Raw genomic sequence first — 21,023 nt, forward strand, 5'->3', positions numbered from 1 at the left:
TATTAGTGTGCTAGATTAGAAGGAACAAAAACCATATTTGAAAAAGAAATTCTCGAATTCAAAATTTTAATTTCAACAAATTTTCAAACTCGAAATCTCAATTCCGACACTAAATATTTGGCCACCAAATAAAGTATCATAGTTCACACCATTTAATTTTAGAGAGGTGCCCATAGGCCTCACAAATGATCTAATAATTCTGACTTGATTGATGCATACAAAGCCCCAACTCGCCCTTCAACCATTGCCTCAAATAATACCAAAAAACAAAGTTACTTTTGAAGAAGCTACCTCATTTTGTTCTAGTCTTTGAGGCAAGAAAATGACATCCAAGGAAGGTGAAAATCAATCTTCAGCCTCAAGACTCAACACACTAGAATAAAATAAATTGACAAACACATACAATAAATAAAATAAATAGTTTCCCTAATTAGCATGTGCTAGAAATTGATGTCAACATTTCTGCAACAGAAAATGCATATTTTAATAAAAGTGAATGATGGTTTCTTGCTTCTTAGGCTAAAGACATATCCCTAATCTTAATGTATATTAAAAAGAAAAAGGAGAAAAATAGAAAAAGTGTGACTTGTAAAAAGAGCCAAATCTGTACATTTCACATTGTGTCAGCCATGTATGGAGGTAGGTCCAAAATATAATTATACTTTTTTGGGATTAAAGGCTGCAACTTGAGCCAGAAGCAACATAAAATAATTAATATTTCAAAGATTAATAAAAAAAGAAAAGGAGGAGATGAGGCTACATTTAAATTTGTAGGTCCACAAGTGTGCATGAAATTATTCTTTATATAAGGTGATGATGTTGATAGTTTTATATTTTGGTACAATATTCTTTTCACAAGTTTCATATGTACACTTTTGGCCTTATCTTTATCCACTGTGAAATACCAACTAGGCATTTGAGCAACAAAATCTTTTCTTGTTTACCTCTTGGAAGTTGAGACCTTGGACCATGCATTTAGTGGCCTTGTAAATATTCTCTTCATGTCATGCAAAAGTTTCTCACTTTCTTGGACACATTTTTAATTTTATCTTTTAGCATTCTAAACACTTTTAATTGTCTTTTAAATATTTTTAATTTTTAATTTGGTTTAATGAATATATAAATTGTAATTTTTGATAATATTAAAACAATATATATGAATGTGTTCAATGAAATTATTTATAAAAAATATTTAAAAGTCACAAGAAAATATAAGTTTAACATATTAATTAAATTATATACAAAATTAAAATTCTAAAATAGCTAAATAGCAAATTTCTTGATAGAAAAGTGTTTCATTGTCAAAAGATTTTAATTTATAAGAATTTATTAATTAATATTATCATTTTATTTATATTTGATAATTTAAATTTAAAATTTAATAATTTTTAATTTATTATTTAATTATCAAATCATAATTTAATAAGTTATTAATTCAATAATTTAGTAATAATATATTAAAAATTGTTAAATAATATCTTATATATATAGTTCATCCTATCATCTGCAATAAATAGAAACCAATTTGATCCCTCAAGCATTTTTACATTATTATTTTTATAACCGAATAAGAATTGGTTATGGAATAGCTGCCTGTATTAATTTGTCTGCATATTTATTAATTGGGAGGGTGAAATATGAAAAACAAAGATGTTAGCATGCATGCACGACGGTGCCCATTTTATTGGTTTGTCTTTTTGTTTTCTTGTTTAATTACTATTTTTGTTGAATATGGGAGTTGAAGTGTCCCTCTCAAATCTCTAATAATATTATCAATTTCATTGCAAAAAGTAGTGGATTTAATATTTCTCTTTATCTACTTATATATATATTTTTATAAAATTTTGAAATGTACACATAATAATCTTAATAGGATTTACATTCTCCTCTAGTCAATGATTCCAGATCATTAACAAAATATTATTGATAATAGACTAAGGGTTTTTCTTGTTTGAATTATGTTCTTCTAGTTGTCCATTACTTTTTTGAATTAAACATGTTTTTTTGATAATTTTTATATATCAAATTTCAAATAGTTTTTAATATTTGTTTATTCTTAATTATAGCCTTTTAAATTTTAGCGGATTGGGAAAAAATTAGAAAAAAAAATAATATTAAAAGTTTTATTTCGAAATATTTAGAGGTTTAGGAGAATGAATATATTAAGAGAAAGCTTCTTTAAAAATAAAAGCGTTTGCTTTGGACAATAAGAAATTTCAGTTTTTAACTTCTTTCCTCTTTATTAGATAAAAGTTTACTTTTATTATAAATATAAAAACATTATTCATTTTTACTTTATTTCAAATAGAAAAAAACAATTATTTCTTATTATATAATTCTCAGTCAATTGATTTTTTTTAATATCCCTTCCTTAATATCAGAATTAAAATAAATAAATAAAACAACTCCTCCTAGGAGGAGTTGCGACCACAAATTGTTAGTGTTACAATTTTTAGCACAAATTAAAATGGGTTTATATTTTATTAACATCTTAAATTTAATACACATTTACATGCAAAAATAATAAAGAGTTGCCCAGCTTGTTTCAAGTTTTTGAAGACTAGTCCTTTATATTTTTTCTTGAATTTGTACTTCTTCTATTTACATTAAATAAAGAGATATAATAACTAAAATCATTAAATTCTCTAATTATACTCAAATAAACCACGCTTAAAAATAACTCAATCACATATGTGAAAAGAAATCCAAAGTCTCAAATCCAAAACTATTAAATTTATCAATAATATGTGGAAGAATCCCAAAACTTGAGAGTATAAAAACAATTAACAGATTAAACAGTGGGTATCAAAGCACCTTGATTTTTTAATTAACTATTTGCTTGATTTTACTTTCAGACTCTATATGATTTTGATGATATATGGAAAAAAAAAAAAAATTGTAATGTGAATTCATCTAGCGCGAGGAATCCTATTAGAAAAGATAAATAAAAATTTAGCACAAGAAATCCGTTAATATTTAGTTAGTGGTAGATTTAAAGATTGTTAGATTTAGATTAGGTTAAAATTAGAGCCGATTATAAAAGATAAATAAAAAAAATGATTACGGATACAAATTATAACCTCTGGCATTCCATAAATGGATAACCAGTGTATTTCATATTTTTATTCACTCTTTCATTATGTAATGGCGATTCTAACCATCATGCAATCCAAATTAAAATTTAAAAATAAATTAAAATTAAGTGATTAAACTAAAATTAAATGTATAGTTAAGTGACTATTAATATGATTATTTTATATTAATATTTATTTTTATTTTTATATCAAAATGTGCATGTTAATCATCGTTAATAGAATTTTCATTTTTTTTCTAAAAAAATATTTTAATCAAAATATGAAATACTTTAATATTATGTTTGGTTGAAATCTATTAAAAAAAATTATTTTAAACAATATATGAGAAATAAAATAAAATGAAAATGATAAAGTTGAAAGAGATATATTAGTGTTATGAAATATATTAACAAGCTAATTGAAATTTATTTAAATTTTTATCTATTTTATTATTATTTAGTTGAGCTATAATTAATTTCTATAAATTTAAATATATAAAATTTTAAATTAAATTTCATTTCATTCAAAGCGCATAAATTTTAAATTATAAATAAAAATTAATTTTTTTTTTAAATTTCAATCAGATACAATGCAACTATCTTTCAAGAAAATTTAAAGAAAAAAAAACGCATAAAAAGCAAATAAAAGATATTCAATCTTCAAATTAACAAAAGTGCATAGACACCTTTTCATATACAATTAAGTTGAAGAAAAGAAGTTGAAATAAAAGAAAAATCAATAGATTATAAATGTTACGAAATAATTTTTTAAATAAGGTGCATGAATCAACTTCGATTTTAATTTCAAATAGTAATTATGGGACTAATTATTATTTTTGAAATAATTTAATACATTAATTTATTTCTTGCATAAAAAGATTTGTTAATATTTATATGTGAAACGATGAACATAACAACAAAAGAAGGGATACTCAATACTCATTCTAGAGGAGTCTATATTTTAATAATAACCATAACAATAATAATAAATAGAAAAAAATTAATTAATTAGACTAAATAAATAAATCTAAAATCCGCTTTCATCATTCCATTTCATACAAACCATGTGTTGCTATTATTATTATTTTTTTATTCATATTGATTATCTATCTTCTTATTCACATTACTTTTTTTCTATATTTAAATATGTATTCCCATTTTCTTCTCAATTGCTAAGTTGGTCCAATCCCTTTCATTAATATATTTTTTTCTCTTTTTGTAACATCATGCTTTTTTATGATATTATTAATATTTCCAATTTATAATAAATAACAATGTCATATATATATATTTATTTATTAAACAGGCCAAATAAATTATAAATCACAATCTACACAACATATACAAATGCACTTTTGGTTTTTAACAAAATATTTCCTTTTGCTCTGTATATAATTTATACGTAAATCTAAATATGAATGATCTATAATATTTTATAGAAACTCATAATTAATAAGTTTTGTTTTTTGATATTTGGAATTGAAAATGTGATCAAATCAGATTAATTGATTATTTCAGTTAGCTGAATAGTTAGATTTATTGACTAGATTGATTTTTTCTAATTGTAAAAACATGAAAACCATTCCAAAAATTAATAATTTACTTGAGATTAACTGATATTAATCTAATCTATTTTTAATAACTTAACAAGTAAGCTTGAGCTAAATCATAATTGACTCAATAGTGATTAAGCTTAATTTTTTTATTATTTTACTAATTTTATCTCTTCATATACTAATCAAATTGAATTCCAACATTGTCATTGAATTTATATTGAGCTTAAATAATGAATTTATTTGAACTTTTATTATTTTTATTAACTGATTTTTATCTTTTAAATACTAACAAGTATATCATGAAATTGTATTGATATTAGAAAATAAAGTGCGATTGAAGTTGAGTTTTATTATTTTATAGAATACTTCAATTAAATGGAATAATATTAAATATATCATAAATTTAAGTAATATGAATATGAATCCATAATTTTTGGTTGAAAGAAAAGATATTCCTTCAAAATAAAAAGTAGTTAAATATAGAGAAATGATTCTAGTTCTAGAAGAAGACTACAAGTAGTAATACTAATAACCGTACTGAAAACCAGACCAAGTCCCCTCACTGTTGTTCTCTGTACGCGCCAACGAAGACCCAGCTGTACTCTCCACGTGTACTCCCTCCCAATGCTGACCCTGTCATCTCCACTCTCAATCCTCCACGTGTTTCCACATTCCCCCAGATATCCAAGCCGGGCAACGTTACTGATTTCCCTCCAAGCCCCACTTCTCACTGTCCATCGATAATGACAGTATATTCTCATCGAACGGTCACTATGAATCCCAATTACAGTGCTTATATTATTTTCTCTTCTAACAAGGTAAGACGTGTTCGCTGCGTGTGTCCGCGTGTTATAACATTAGAACAAAAAGAAATAAAAAAAAGAGAAAATTCTCTCATAAAAGCAAAATATACTAATTGAGGTAATTAATTATAAAATTAACAAATTGTATTTTATTTTTATTTATATTATTAATTTTCCCTTCCCGACCCACCATAAAACGCGGTCCAAATATCACACAATAAAACGCCCTTCTCATTTCTTTAGGGTTTCTCATCGTCGTCGTCCTCCTTTTTAGCCTCTTCCAAAAAAACAAAAGATAGGAAAAAGAACATATTTCCTCTCTCGTCGCTAAATGTAAGAATGCCCGCGACGGATTATCAAGGATCATCAGCAGCAGCGTCGTTCGGCCGTTCGATTTTGAGCCTCCGTCGGGAGCAGGTTCATTCGATGGATTCGCCTACACAGAATCATCATTTTGCATCCGCAAACGAGCGTGAGCTCGAACTGGAAGCGTTTCAAAAGCAAGTAGCTGACCGGTTCAGCGATTTGTCCTCGGCCGGGTCGGATGACTTGCTTTCTCTATCTTGGATCCGGAAATTGTTAAACTGTTTTCTTGATTGTCAGGAGGATTTTAGGGTCTTGTTGTTGAAGAACAGATCGCTTGTTATTAAATCTCCTTTAGATCGTTTAATTCAGGATTTCTTTGAGCGGAGTGTTAAAGCTTTAGATCTTTGTAATGCGATTAGAGATGGAATTGAGCAGATCAGGGAATGGAAGAAGTTGATCGAGATTGTTCTTTGCGCTTTAGGCGACAATAATCAGAGAATGATTGGTGAAGGGCAGTTTCGGAGAGCTAAAAAGGCGCTGGTTGATTTATCAATCTCAATGCTTGACGAGAGAGAATCAACCGCTGCCGCGATAGCTCACAGGAACAGGTCTTTTGGGCGACAAAACGCATCATCTAAAGACCAGCATCATAATCATCGGAGTCTGGGGCATTTTAGATCGTTATCTTGGAGTGTTTCGCGGTCTTGGTCTGCTGCTAGACAGCTTCAGGCTATTGGGAACAATTTGGTGGCTCCTAAAGGTAATGAAATTGTGGCTACTAATGGAATTGCAGTTGCTGTTTATACTATGAATTCGATTTTGCTGTTTGTAATGTGGACTATGGTGGCTGCTATTCCTTGTCAAGATAGGGGTTTGCAAGTGCATTTCTCTATTCCTAGACATTTTATGTGGGCCTCGGCAATACAGTCATTGCACGAGAGGGTTTTTGATGAGTCTAGGAAGAGGGATAGGAGAAATGCTTGTGGGTTGTTGAGAGAGATTTATCTGATGGATAAGTGTACTAAGTTTTTGGCTGAACTGGCTGATTCGGTTCAGTTTCCTTTGACGGAGGACAAGGAAGCGGAGGTGAGGCTAAGAGTGCGAGAATTGGGGCAGGTTTGTGACGTAATGAAGGAGGGATTGGACCCGTTGGAGAGACAAGTTAGAGAGGTGTTTCACAGGATTGTTCATAGCAGGACTGAAGGGCTTGACTCTTTGGGTAGAGTGAATCAGAATGATTGATATATTGGATTTATCAATAGCCTTTATGTGAATGCGGTGATTTTGGAATGGTAAAAGAAGAGGAATGCTTTGAAAATAAACGGGCAAGGAAGCGAAAAAAAAGGAAAAAAAGAAAAAGAATTCTTGTATTTATCAACCAATATATTGTGTAAAGGAAATGTAGGATATGGAAATTCTGTGGTTCATCGTGCTGATCTCCAGCTTGTTGTTGCGATTTGTATAATCAAAATTTCCCAGTAAAAATTGCATCTTGCTGTTGTAGCTGACTTCCTGTTGTTTATTTCGCCTCGTCCTTTTTGTTTTGTTGATGGTATACATATTGCAAGGGAGGATACTTGCAGTTTTTCATTTTCAATCTTCTGCAGTTTATTACGAGTCCATATGGAAAATGTGATGGTTGAAGGAATGCCAAAAAAAAAAAAAGACAAAAACAAAAGTTGTGTCAGTTATTAATGTGATAAAATTCTCTGTTTCCCCTGTTTACCGTCGACCCTGCAGGTGGTTCAAAATGTTCTCAGTTTCTTTTTCTTGTGCTATATATATTCCTCTTGCATTTTTCTGAGCAGGAATGTATTGCTGTTATCTCCCAACATCTCATTTATGAGTATCTAGCCGGTTATCTCTGAAGCTTTTTGTGTATTATTTAACTGGGAATGATGCATCCATTAACTGGCCTTGTAAGGCGTTGTCCAATTTCTCATTGTAGGCTCATATCTTATCTTACCTTTGTTGTCCCCATGGAAGAGGACAGAGTTAGATCTTGTTTATTCTCTATGTTCTTTATATATTCATTATTTAATTTTTTTTTTCTGCAACTGCCATATCTATTTTTTTTTTCTGCGAAGCAAAGGAGGGGTTTCATATTCAATTTGGACATCTCCTTTAAACTGCATAATTATATTATGATTCTTAAACAATTACTGCATGAATTGCAATTTCTGCTTGCACTATAGCAATGCTGTCTCTAACCTGTTATACTTAAAGTTCCAGCTTTCCCTTAATAGAGAGAGAAGTTCATTATACTTTGATTTGCTGGCATATCAAGGTCAGGCTCCTTATATTTTTCTTTTCTTTTTTTATGCAAATGCTATAAAAAAAAAATGGTCCAACTTAGAATAAATTATCTTTGAGCTATAGTTTATGGCATCTGTGTGTAGTTGACTTTGATTCAGTCTCATTTGATGTTCTGGAAGTTGCATTGGCATAGAACTTCTGCAGTTATTGTATCTATTCTAGAATTCCTATTTGTGGGTGGGAAATTTTAATTTTTTTTCCCGTTATCTTTACTCTCTTTTAGCTTGCTTTTGTTGACAAAGCCTTTATATACTTTCAATATTCTATAGATTTTTATTCGGTTAGGAAAAAATATTACATCAATTGATTCTGGGTTGGAATATATATTACAAGTGTGTCTCTGAAGCAACATTCTGCTGTTCACTTCAGCTTGTTTCTGCAAAGAGGACTGTTATTAACATCATTGATCTCCATCAGATAACAGTTCTCTTTTCAGCAAGAAGCATAGCCCGTATTGAATGGAGTTTGCACTTGGATTGCATTGAAATGGAGAAAGCATTATTGAATTTGGAAGGATTTTGGATTTGGATAGTTGGTGCACTAGTTAGAATCTAAATCTATTGTCTGTCTTTGACATGTCAACCAACGATATTCATTATTTCATGGACTGACTTTACATCAGGTTTTATGATGCTTTTCTTTAATGTGGGGTTTCTAAAGCTTCTATCGCACATTCTTCTATCCTAATTTCTCCACTCTATCTCCCCCCTTCTCTTTATGTCTAAATATGGTCTGTACTCTTTTCCATCTTTGTCTAATATGTTCTCCCATTTTCAAAAGCAAAATTGATGGATCTCTTTGTTGAATTTCTGTGGGTATAACTTTTCATTGGTATTTTATCTATCAGCTTGAAGTAATTTGTCGTTGAAGCAACCTATACAAGTGGCTAGTGCCCTGTGATGCTCTGGCTGATTAAGGACTTTTGTGAAGAATTTGTCCTGTTCAGTGTGCATGAGTTTTATTCTGGACAAAGCTAGTGCTGCAGTTTTCTCTTCTTCTTTTATTTTTCTTAAAATAAAATACTGTTGATGATGAGGGCAAATGATATCCTGAAGTGGTGAAAATAAATGTAGCATGCAACAAAATGTTACCAATTCATGTCCGAGTTTCTAGCCACAAATGGTTCTGCTTGCAATGGTTGTCGGCAGGATTATGTGGTGCACCTCATGTCTGTTCTTCTGGTTAGTGTCTGAAAGTGCAAACACTTGTTGAAGCTTCACCAGAAGAAGTTGTTGTAGAATAATATTAGACATTGCTCCTACTCTCAAGTTCTCAACTAGTTGGGGGGGGGGGGGGGGGGGCATTGCTGGCCTATGTCTAGTCAAATTTTGGTGGGCAAAGTTTCTCTACTATAAACAGTTGGTCCAAGAGAATAGACTAATGGAAATCCTGAATCCATCAATTCTCTTTAATATCAATATTAGCTATTTAGAGGAGAAAAGAAAATTTATATTAAAAATAAAAAGATTATCTCAAACCATCTAATCATTTTAATTGCAGCAGAAAGCTATGGTTGGTGAAATATAACAATCATGAATAGAAAGAGGTTGGTCACTTGCATACCTACCAAAGAAATTGGAGATTGGCTGCCAGATTTTAACATTGGCCTGTGTCCTTGCAACATCCTATTCTATTCCTATTTAGCTGTCTGTAACTCCTAAGCTTTAATTACGAAAAGCTGTTAAGAGTACAAGAAAACAGTTGTAAGAATGTATACAGTTGGAATGCTCAATTTCTTTCTTTTACTTGGGTGTGAATATGATGATGGGTACTAACATTAATAAGGCTATTCAATTCTGTTATGGGTTTTCTTTTTCTTCTGTTCTTTCAACCTTTCAACTATTTTCATTGAATTGAAACACCAAAATGGGTAAAGCATAGAGAAGGTCAAAACTACAGAGATCTGTGGTCCAAATCCTGGCTTTCATATGCTCCATACATCTGTCAATACAAATGGATATATATTTTTATATTATGAATTATTACTTATTAGCTTCTTTGATGTTAGCCCACCATTTTGTTTATTTCGAGTGCTTTATGAATTTAAATGCTGAAATGGGGCGGTTCTCTTTTCGGCTTCTACAGCTAACTCTGCGCTGTTGCTATGGTACATTATAATGCAAGTTACTTTGTTTTACAATTATTTGAACTACCCAGTTAAAAAAAAAAAAAAAATTATTTGAACTAGTGATATATATATAAGAAAATAATTGCTGGAATTAGTTAAATCAGAACTTTACTTCTTATTAAAAAAGATAATTATATGTATAAAAATTTATTAATAAAAAATCAAACACCTGTAATAAAAATTTAATAAATGGCATAGTTAGCTAAATGAGATTCAAATTTAGTATTTAGAATATTTTTAATAAATTTTTTAATATTTAAGTTTTTAAATATTATTAGTTAGTATATTAATTTTGTTTATAAATTAATAATAAAAATATAATTAATAGGTTACTTTTTAGAATTAGAATCATTATTAAAATAAGAAAATAACCTATTAGTTATATTTATATAAGCTAGTATTAAAAATAAAATAAAAATTATATTAATACAAAATTATATCAAAATTAAGCCTGTATACATATAAATTCATAAAAAAATAGAAGGAACTGAAGTAATAGCATGACTCACAAAAATTTATTTTATTTTATTAATCTGTTATATTATTATTCATTTAACAAGTGATAGATTTTTTTTTTTCTTTTCAAAAAGAAAAAAAGAATCTAGCATTACCCTAGAACTAGAGATTGGCCACTACTTCTGTTCTGTAATTTTTTGATTAGTAAGACAAGATTTTGATAACTAGTCGGAAATGGAAAACTCTATCGTATTCCCACTGTACAGGACCTGACTATGCATCAAAGAGAAGAGATAGCAGGGTCTCACAATGCTTTTCAATCATCAGGTGAATAATAGATGGAATTCCCTGTTGAAAATAGCTCTTGTTTACATTTCACAAATTACAATACTTTTTCCAATTCTCAAAAATGAATGACTAAAGAAAAGCACATACTTTCAGAAACTTGACAAGGCACATAAAATTTGTTTTATCAACAAGAAACTGGCTATAGTCCTGGGAGAGAGTGCGGTATGGACAATAAAGATAAGACTGGATTTTACAATAACAATACAATAATGAGAATATAGCAAATGTGATTCATCTTCTTTTATCTCTGATGAAATTAATGACAAGCACTATAAGAGATACAAGGATAGCTGACCCTGCCACAACAAGAGGAGAACTTAGCTTAGATCCTTTTGAAGCAGCATTTTTTGCTTTAGCTGCTTGTTCTACGTGTTCTTTCTGTTTCTCTATTTCCAGCAATTCATGCTCCTCCATTTGTTTTCCTTCTGGAAGTTTTGCCTTATCATTTGCCTCTTGTTCGATTTCATTTCCTGTACCATCAGGATTTTCTGCTTGTCCGTTGTCTTCATTTCTCTTCGGCTGTTGTTTTGAGTGCTCAATTTCAGCTTGGTTTTGTTTTTTATCAGCATCAGAATTTTTTGTTTCTTGAACCTTTCCCTCACTTTCCTGCTCTCTTGATTCTTTCACTGCTTCTGTTGCTTGTCCCTGTTCAAATTGAGTTGGTGGATTTCCGATTTCCTGTTTTTCAGCTTCTGTAAATTTAGTGCCCTCTCGTTCATGACCATGTTCTTCGATTTTTTCTTCTTCTACAATCTCAGCCTCTGGTTTATCCTGTTGCTTCTGCTGTTCTTTCAACTGCGGAAGCTTCTTGCTTGGGTTTAGTTTCTTTTCCTCTGGACGCTCTATCTTTTTCTCTTTTTTAACTTTCTCAGGTTCCGTAGCTGCAATTACTTGACTCGTAGCAGCCATATCAGGAGATTCTGCCTTTTCAGGAGTGGCTCCTTCCGATTCTTTTCCACCTTCAATTTCTGGTTTCTCTTGTAATTTCATATCCACAAATCTTTCAGGCGCCAATTCTGCTTCAGCCACATCTTTCATTTTTTGGAATTCTCCTTCATCGACGTTCTTCTCTACAACTCTTTTGATTTTTGACTCTTCAGGTTTTTCCCGTAGCATCATCTCTTTACTATTGTCAGGAAACACTTCAGCTATCTCTTTAGCATTCTCATCTGTAATAATTCGCGGCGTTTCAGGTTCCTTTCTTCCAATCTCTTTCTGCCCAACTTCTTCAGCTTCTTCATTTCTCTTTTTCTTAAGCTCCTTATGTTCTCCTTCAGGAAGCTTACAATCATGACCACTTTGAGTTGCATGGGGTTCTCCTATATCAAACTCCTTCACTTCTTGAATCTCAACGCCTTGCATTCCTTTCACCAATTTCGGCATAACAATTGTCAAACTTGATTCTTTGTCATTGAACTTCGCCTTGACTCGATCCAAAACGACCCCGTCAGGAATTTGGAAAACCTTCCGGAATGCTCTTAACTCTACATCTTTCTTGCATATAATCCAACCTGACAACACCATCTCCTGAACTGCCCTCTTCCCGTTAATCGTAATCCGATCACCATCTTTATTAATATCGATCTCAATGTTCTCTCTTTTAAACCCTGCATCATGAATTTTTTTTTAAAACTTCAGTTACAACATCCAATTAAAAAGAACAAGAACAATCAACAAGAATAGTAAATGCTGTTAAAAAAATTAATAAGAAAAAAAAAAACCTTTGAGATAAGCAATAAGGAGGAACATGGTATCAGTTTCTCTAGACAAGAAGAGAGGACCGGTGAAATCTTTAGTAATTCGAAGATTGGCATGAGAAGTGATATCATCTCTGTTGCGGGTGATCTTTAGTCCCAATTCTAGCTCCATACCTCTTTAGCCTTCTGGTTTTTTTTGTCCCAATTGTTTCAGGAAATTGAGAGACATGTGGGAGATTAAGCCAAGTTATTCGGACATAAGAAAAGGAAATAAAAAAAGGAAAATTGAGAAAAATGGTGGTTTTGGTGTATGCAAATGAGAAAAGCACATATTCATTGCTTCCTAATATTATATTGTCAGAAGGGTTTAAACAGTTTAAAAGTCGGTTGCTTCTTTTGCCTTGGCGGGAAGCTAACGGCTACATTTGATACTGCAGCAACCTTAAACAAAATGATTACGTTTTCTTTTTCCTAATTACCTGCCTTTTTCTTTTTCTCACTTCTTCAATGGACGGTATATTTTACTTTTATAAAATTGTCTCTTAATATTTTTAAATTTAATTTAATAAAAATAATAAATATCACAGAAAATAGATGCGAGATGTAACAAAAAATAGAAAAATATTCCAAATTATTTACGATATGAAAAGAAAAGTCTTATTGAATATTAAATATCAAGAATCAACATACCAAAATTTCATCCTTATAATAATCATATAGTCTTGAGTCATGACCAAAGCTACCTTGACAAAATGTGGTCACTTTGACTTTAGGTCAAATCATATTTGTTATCCAATGACTTTTTGGATTTCTTTTTTGGGCAATTTCCCAATCTCAAAAAATCAAATAAACACAAAAACTACTACAAAGTGGCAATAGCATAATGTTTTGAGGTTTTCTTTTAAGATTCTCAACTTAGAATTATTAGTCGTTTATCGTATATTGTACGACCATTATTATTATTTTGATTATAAAATTAAATTAATAGATATAATTTAATAAAATTTTTAAATTTAATATTGCTATGTAGAATTTTAAAAAATAATAACAAACTAACTATTTTTAAATATTTTTAATTTTTTTAAATTTTTATTAATGCAATAATATAAAATTTATTTATTAATTAATTTTAATATTATAAATTAACATATTAATATAATTAATATTACTATTTTTAGAATTAGAAATTTAATTTATTATTAAATATAATTTAAGATGTTATTTTCTATATTAGATAATAAATCTAATTAGAAAATTAATTTATTAGTTAATATAATATTAAAATATAATTAATATGCTATTTTTTAAGATAAATTTAATATCATTATCTAATTAGAAAATTATTTATTAGTTAATATAATATTAGTATGCTACTATTTTTTAGGATAGAATTAATATTATTATCTGATTAGAAAATTATTTATTAGTTAATATAACATTAAAATATAATTAATATCCTATATCTTAATATGAAAGGCTATGTTTAATTAGAAATATAATTTATTAATCATTAAATTAATAAAAAACTATAAAATTACACATAAATTTGAATCCCATGTGTCAAAAATAATACACATGTCAAAATAAAAATTCTATAATGTCAAAAATTAAACACATATTTGAAAAAATTATATATATATATATATATATATTACTTAAATTTCGTTGGCTTATTTGAGCGAGGCCTAATCATCACAGTAACCTAAATTTTTCCATCTTTTGGAATTTTAATCAAAGTTTTTATTTTATTTTTGTAATTCGATCCTAATTTGATAGTTATATTGCATTTTTCTTTTAAGTTGTGCAATTGACTTCTTTACCCACGTAGCAGTAATGCTGGATATTTTCAGAAATTTACCTTTTTATCTTTGTTAACATAAATACTTGGAGCCTCTTTAGTTGTAAAAAAAAAAAAAAAAATTATTTTCATCTTTTAATTTTTAAGGTAAAATACATTTTTTATTTTTATAAAAAAAAATTAAACATATTTATTAATATAAAAAAACTTTTTAATTTTTTATTTGGATAATATTTTAAATTTAAAGGATAAATTTGAATTAAATAAAGTAAAACACTTTCATTTGAAAACAATAGACTTTTTATAAAAAAAAAATGTAAAAACATGTTAAAATTATTTTTTAAAATCTACTTATAATTGTGAAAACATGAAAATTTATTTTTTATTTGCATTTTTAGAAAAATAGCACAATTAAATACAAAGTTAAATCTTTTTAAGAACTGATATAATTTTCTATAAATAAATAAATTCTTATATATATATATATATATAAATCTTTTGACTTTTTGCAATTATATCTAAAACTTTTCAATTCATTTGCAATTTTATTTATAAGGATAAAAAGGTAAATTTATAGGATAAAAAGTTGAGCATGGATGTCACATGGGAAAAAGCACATGCTAATTAATTAATTAATTTTATAAGTTATTATGAAATTATACCGTAATTATTAAATTAAAATACAGTTGAAAAAAATTTATTAAAAATCGAAAAAAAAAAAGGAAAAGAAAAAGAAAGACTGGATTGTTTTTATCTTTAGGCTTTGAGTGACAACATGTAATCCTATTAAGATTTCCAGTACAACAAAGATTGTGACCCTAATTTGTTTTCTGCTACAAGAACTAATTAAGACTTGAGTCTTAAAAATTGTCATATGGACTATCTAAGGTAAGTAGTATTCAATTAATCAAATATGTAAACACATACCACAATAATTTCAATTTGTTGTTGGTTGGAGTAAATTTGCAATATATATTTTGTAAGAGTGGAAAGAGTGAGTCATAAACTAGTAATTTAATTAACAATCATAACATTGAAGTGACATGGGTCCAAGAAAAAAAAGAGAAAATTACTTTACCTAAAAGCTAGTTGGTGTTTGGGACTTCAAATTCCATTCAAATATACAAAAATGAGGAAAGGAGGAGAGGGAAAAAGAAAGAAAAGGAAAAGACCACAACAGGAAAAGCAGCAATCAATCAATTGCATGGCCCCCTCAAAAAAAAAAAAAAAAAAAAAAAGAATCAAAAGTGCCAATGATTCCAAAATATAGGGTTCATATAGCATCATAATCATCATACTTAAAGCTACTTTGAACTCTTTTAAACCATACTTAATTAGTGCATACTTAGCATACTCAAGATCATTCTCTTTTCTTTGCTTTTTACACCAAGTTTGCAGCTCAGCCATTTTCTTTCTTTGTCTCCCATCTTCTTCTTCTTCTTCTTCTTCTTCTTCTTTTTCTTTCTTTTTTTCTTTTTACAGCAGTAGCAGCAAAGCCACACAAAACAGTGCCATGTGAGCTCCAAGTAACCCCAGTGAAACCTGCATTTCCCACCCAAAAGCCTTGTCCAATCAATATGCCCATCAAAACCACATCATCATCACATGTAAAAAATTTTGTTTAAAAGAATGGATTTCCTGTTTTCTTCTCTCAGTTAAAATCTTAATTTTGAGAAGAAATGTAAAAAGCCATTTCTGTTGTTAAATAAATACTTCTTTTTACCCATAATATGTGTTGAATTAATGTCAAATTTTTAGGTGAATGAATATTTTATTATTTGCATAATAATTGAGTGTTTAATTATTAGGACAAAGAAGAAAAAAGTAAAGCTTCACCTATCTAAATGTCATTATATATATATATTCTTGGCACATCTAATAATTTTACATATATTTTATTATGGCTCCCTAACTTATAAAATATTTAATCTTTCTTTATGTTTTCTGCAGATTTTTCATCTTTAATTTTTTTTAAAAAATTCGATAACTTTTTTCCATGATATTTGTATTTAATAAGGATGAAATTCTCTTTTTCATATAAATTTCTTGCTGGATCACTGTGTGAGAGTACTGATTTGTTTGACAATACGGAAAGATAATATATACATAATATTCTTCCACATTATACTTTTTACTTTTTATTTTAAGGAATATTTTTAACATAAAAGATGTTTTTGGTAATTAAAAGAAAAAGTTTGTATATATGTAGGGCAAATTTTTTGCCTAATATGAGTGCATCACTCCCGGCCAATCTAGAATGTAGGAGAGGTACCTGGTGATGATGGCCAGAGGAGGGCAATGGGCGGATAGTGGCGGAGTCAACTTCACCAGTAGGCAAAGGAACAGCAGGATTGCTGTTTATAAATGGCATGCTATTGCCATTGCCCTCACCTTTATCTCCAGGCACCAGTGTTGGCACTGTCACTGGCGAGCTTACACCACCACCACTACTAGGTTCTGGAGCTGGTGAAGAAGCTGTTTCTCGAGGACGGAATGGCCATGGATAACCTGGAGAAGACGGCACTGCACCACCTGAATTGGGTGCTGGAATTGGAGCTGCGAGTGGTGGTGCTGCTGGAGAGACCTTTATGGGCAGCTTTTGAGAGTTCTGAGTGCAAGATTTTAAAGAGCCATTGTTGAATGCGAAGTAGTAGAAACCAGGGCGTGATGGGTACCACTTTGATTTTTCATTTGAAACAAGAAATTGAGATTTTTGTTAGTCCTGATTATATTACAGCAAAGCTCAAAAATTCATAGGCGGATTAACCAATAAAAAATGAAATGGGATTAGCATAATTATTAGCGTTAGTTTTGGCATTGTAAATATAAATTGGTTAGGAACACAAGAACCAAGAAACTTGAGCCATTTTTTCCAAGAACCCAGATGATGTTTTGGAAAAGATTGAACATTTCTTGAAATATTGGAAACAAGTTAGAGAGAGATATACCATGTAGGAGGTGGAATTGGGTTTGGTGAGAAGAGAGGCTTGAGTGAAGTTGCAGAGATCGAAAGCTCTTTGGTTCTGGAAAATGTAGAGGTTGTAGTGATACTTGTGTTTGAAAACTGAAATAAAAGAAAGAGAAAATAAAAAGACAATATGAAGGAATATTAGTTGGTAACAAAACAAATCAAGAAAACTAAAATCATCACTAATAACATAAAACAAAAGTTGGTTTCTTAAAATATATATATATATATATATATATATATATATAAAATGAAGTACTAGTACTTACTGATTGAGTCTCCTACATGAACATTGGGATTGTTCCACTCTGTAACACCATCAACAAGTATTGTTTTGGAGTAAGAAGGTTGAGAAAGCCAGGACAGAAAAGCAAGAAGAAGAAGGAGAAGCATATTGTTCTTGCTCTAGCTCTTGTTCTTATTCTTGCTCTTGAGAGAGTTGGGAAGATTAGATAATGACAGGAATATAATTAGCAAGAAGACACTAAGCTTATATATATATATTATTAGACCTTCAGGAAGTTGCCTTTGATCTCTTGACCTATTTGGGCATTATAAGCAGCAAAAGAGAGTTTTGAAAAATGTGTATCAGTATTAGTGAGTGAGATAAAGAGAGGTGAATGGCATGAGAGAGTGGAGAAGGAGAGAAAGACTGTTAAAATGTCAGATGTGTTTGGCATTTGATGAGGTGCTTGAAATGGGTGACAGACAATGGGATATTGGAGATAGTGTTAAATTTATATTATTTTATACAGTAAAAGTTGGAATCATTTTGTTTGTGGAAAATCTTGCCAATCCAACCCTTATATCTGAACTTTATAGAAAAGGGGAAGGGTGAATAATTAAATAAAGTAAAGAAGGGAAAAACTTTGGGTTTTGGGTTTTGAGTTTTGAGTTTTGAGTTTTGGGTTTTGAGTTTTGAGCATTGGTGCTATTCTCATAAAAAAAATGATGGGGATTATTATTCTTAAATGATTAGTCCTGTGATTATAAGCTTGCAGGTCCTTTGGAAGCCTATGATCATTTCATGTTATTATTTTTCTTTTTTCTTGGGAGGTGAGGAATCTTATTTCACTTTCCTCCATGAAATCTCTTACTTTACTTTTTAATTAGTCCTTTTAATTCTTTAATTTGTACAATGCAATGATGCTAATAATACTTTGATGTGCAAGGGAACATATAAGATTTGTAAAGAGGACTACTTTTGTAAGTGGAGAAGAGTAACTCCTAGCCCAAATCTCTCCATTAATTAATACAAACAAAACCAAGACAAAAACTAAACACTATCACTGTCTTCCCAAGGTTAGAGTCTCATTTATCATTTTCATAATGTAATTGGATATTCATTTAGATGTTGAAGGTACTTTTATCTTCTTTTTTTTTTTGAAAAAAATAACACTAATTTGTAAGAGTTTTACTTTTACTTTTTAATAGAATAAATACACATGTTTACAATAAATTAACATATCAAAAAATCAGTTTAATATTACCTCTAAAATCTACTTTCATAAAAAGAAATTTCAAGTGTATCATAAAAAACAAGTTTTAGTGATGATTAATAATAAAGAATATACTTTTTCCAATAGTGGATAAAATACAATTACAACATCAAACAGACTAACAATCATGTTCCAATGTTATGTTGGATTCCATGAAAAAAAAAAATTGATTGCAAGCAAAAGAGGGAAATGAATATAAATCAAATTAGGTACACTCTCTTTATTCAATTTGATTTTGGAGTTAGCTAGGATTCTAACTGATGGTGGTCCACTTCATTCTTTTCTAGTCTCTAGATACATGGGGTTAAACATAGAGACAATAGAGTCCATTGTCTGTAGTGAAGAATTTGCATGCTTGGTTCCTAAGATCAAGGCACTTTAACTATATTGCTATACTTTATAATAATAATAATAATAATAATAATAATTTGGATTTATCATTGAAACTCTGAATGATATTTAAGAGATTGTTAAGTTTGACTCAGTGAATTATTATTTTTTGGGCAATTTGCAAATGATTATAATACAATTTTTTACTGAAAAGAAGAAAGAAAAAACTCTGTAGAACAATTCAGCATGGAGAGCTTGTGAGATAACACCTATTTAAAGATGTAATCACCTGATATAATAATTTAGTAAAAAACTGAATACTTGTACTAAGGTTTTGATATCAAGTTTATGACCAAAAGGTTTTGATATCAAGTTTATGACCAATAATTTTAATATAATTAGCAAAAGGAAATAAATATGCACCAATAAAAATTAATTGTCTTTAAGATTGATTTAGTTCTGTAATTATAAAATTATGTTATTTGAGCTCTCTTGATTCACTTGGCACACAGAAAAATCTGACTGTTTAATTGCAAAAGGGCACACTTATTTTTGAATATGGGGCAAATTCTACAACGAGAAAAGAGCTGAGACAGAGATTTAAAAGACAAAGATAGAACAGTAACAGAAGTACTTCCAAAAGCTTATAAAAGAGACCTCGAAGATGATAATTTACTTGTTAAAAGTGCATACGGAAAGCAATTGGACCTGAGAAAATATCTATATATATATATATATATATACACACACATTCAGGTACGACTTGACATTATTTTTTGCTTAAAAGAATTAGCACTGCATTATTAGAAAAATGGATTAAGGCTTCAATAATGTTGCACTAAATTCAAAATTCATGGAGATGTAAATCTGATGACAATATATTTCCCTTTCAATATTAGCCCGACTCCCTCCACCTTTGTTGCTCAGATACAATGGTGCTTCCCTGTCATATGAAAAAATAAAAAATAATTACATTAAACAGAATTATTAATCACCAAGATTTATTTCATGGTCAGTGCCATTGGCTCCCTCAATGAATTTTTTCACAAGCAATGTCTGAAAGTTGTTATGATGAAAATCTAAATGCCCCTCTTTCTCTCTCACAAGTGTTTTCTTTTAATCAATTATCATAAATAGAAACAACCAAAACATCTGAGAAGGCATTCATCTGTCAGAATGGTCACGTTTTTATGTACCATTGTCATGTATATTTGCGTGGCCTTTTGAATATGCAGCCACCATAAGAAGTGTCAATTAACAAGGCATGGAACAGAAGGTAAAAAGAATACCTAAAAAAAAAAAATACTATTCCAAAGTTGCCCTACATCAGGCCGCATTGAGTTGAGACAGCTTTGTCCGACATCAAATGTACAAGACGAGCACATTTTCCCTGGAACCAGAACAAACTTTACGTAACATTGCCGTCCATTCCCCTGATCAATGTTTTGTAAATAAGCCGAGTCACTCAAACTTTTGTTTCATTGTTCCTATTTGATTTACCCACTAAACGAGCCTTAAATTTGACAATCAGCCAAAACCAAAACAATATATTTATTTTAAATTTCCAAAAAAAAACCCACTCAAACGGGTGTCGTTGCAAGAGGGAAAATTTTAAAGTATGAAGGGCAGAAAGATAACTATACCGACGATGGAGTTTACCGCTATGCCCTCAAGATGCGACGTCGTTCTCGAGCAGGATAGAAAAGACCTAATTACCCCTATAATTGAATTGCATTGTAATTGTT

General features: G+C 29.7%; 3 protein-coding genes across 3 annotated transcripts; 1 reads left to right on the plus strand and 2 right to left on the minus strand.

The window, feature by feature from the left end:
* Positions 1-5,646: 5,646 nt before the first annotated feature.
* LOC8287539 (protein ROH1) lies at positions 5,647-7,246 on the plus strand. The gene has a single exon (XM_002524241.4). It carries the CDS (start codon positions 5,772-5,774, stop codon positions 6,978-6,980), a length of 1,209 nt encoding a protein of 402 aa, XP_002524287.1. The 5' UTR covers positions 5,647-5,771; the 3' UTR covers positions 6,981-7,246.
* Positions 7,247-11,202: 3,956 nt separating this feature from the next.
* Positions 11,203-12,928, minus strand: LOC8287537 (neurofilament heavy polypeptide). Its single transcript, XM_002524242.3, has 2 exons — positions 12,708-12,928; positions 11,203-12,593 (listed from the first exon to the last, which is right to left on the minus strand). The coding sequence occupies exons 1-2, from the start codon at positions 12,853-12,855 to the stop codon at positions 11,218-11,220; spliced, it is 1,524 nt and encodes a 507-aa protein (XP_002524288.1). The 5' UTR covers positions 12,856-12,928; the 3' UTR covers positions 11,203-11,217.
* A 2,548-nt stretch (positions 12,929-15,476) lies between these two features.
* Positions 15,477-18,188, minus strand: LOC8287538. The gene is made up of 4 exons (XM_015722470.3): positions 17,719-18,188; positions 17,430-17,545; positions 16,754-17,158; positions 15,477-16,023 (listed from the first exon to the last, which is right to left on the minus strand). The coding sequence occupies exons 1-4, from the start codon at positions 17,840-17,842 to the stop codon at positions 15,958-15,960; spliced, it is 711 nt and encodes a 236-aa protein (XP_015577956.1). The 5' UTR covers positions 17,843-18,188; the 3' UTR covers positions 15,477-15,957.
* Between the last annotated feature and the right edge of the window lie 2,835 nt (positions 18,189-21,023).

Source organism: Ricinus communis, chromosome 2 (assembly GCF_019578655.1).
Source record: "Ricinus communis isolate WT05 ecotype wild-type chromosome 2, ASM1957865v1, whole genome shotgun sequence".
In the NCBI taxonomy this organism is placed as follows: Eukaryota; Viridiplantae; Streptophyta; class Magnoliopsida; order Malpighiales; family Euphorbiaceae; genus Ricinus; species Ricinus communis.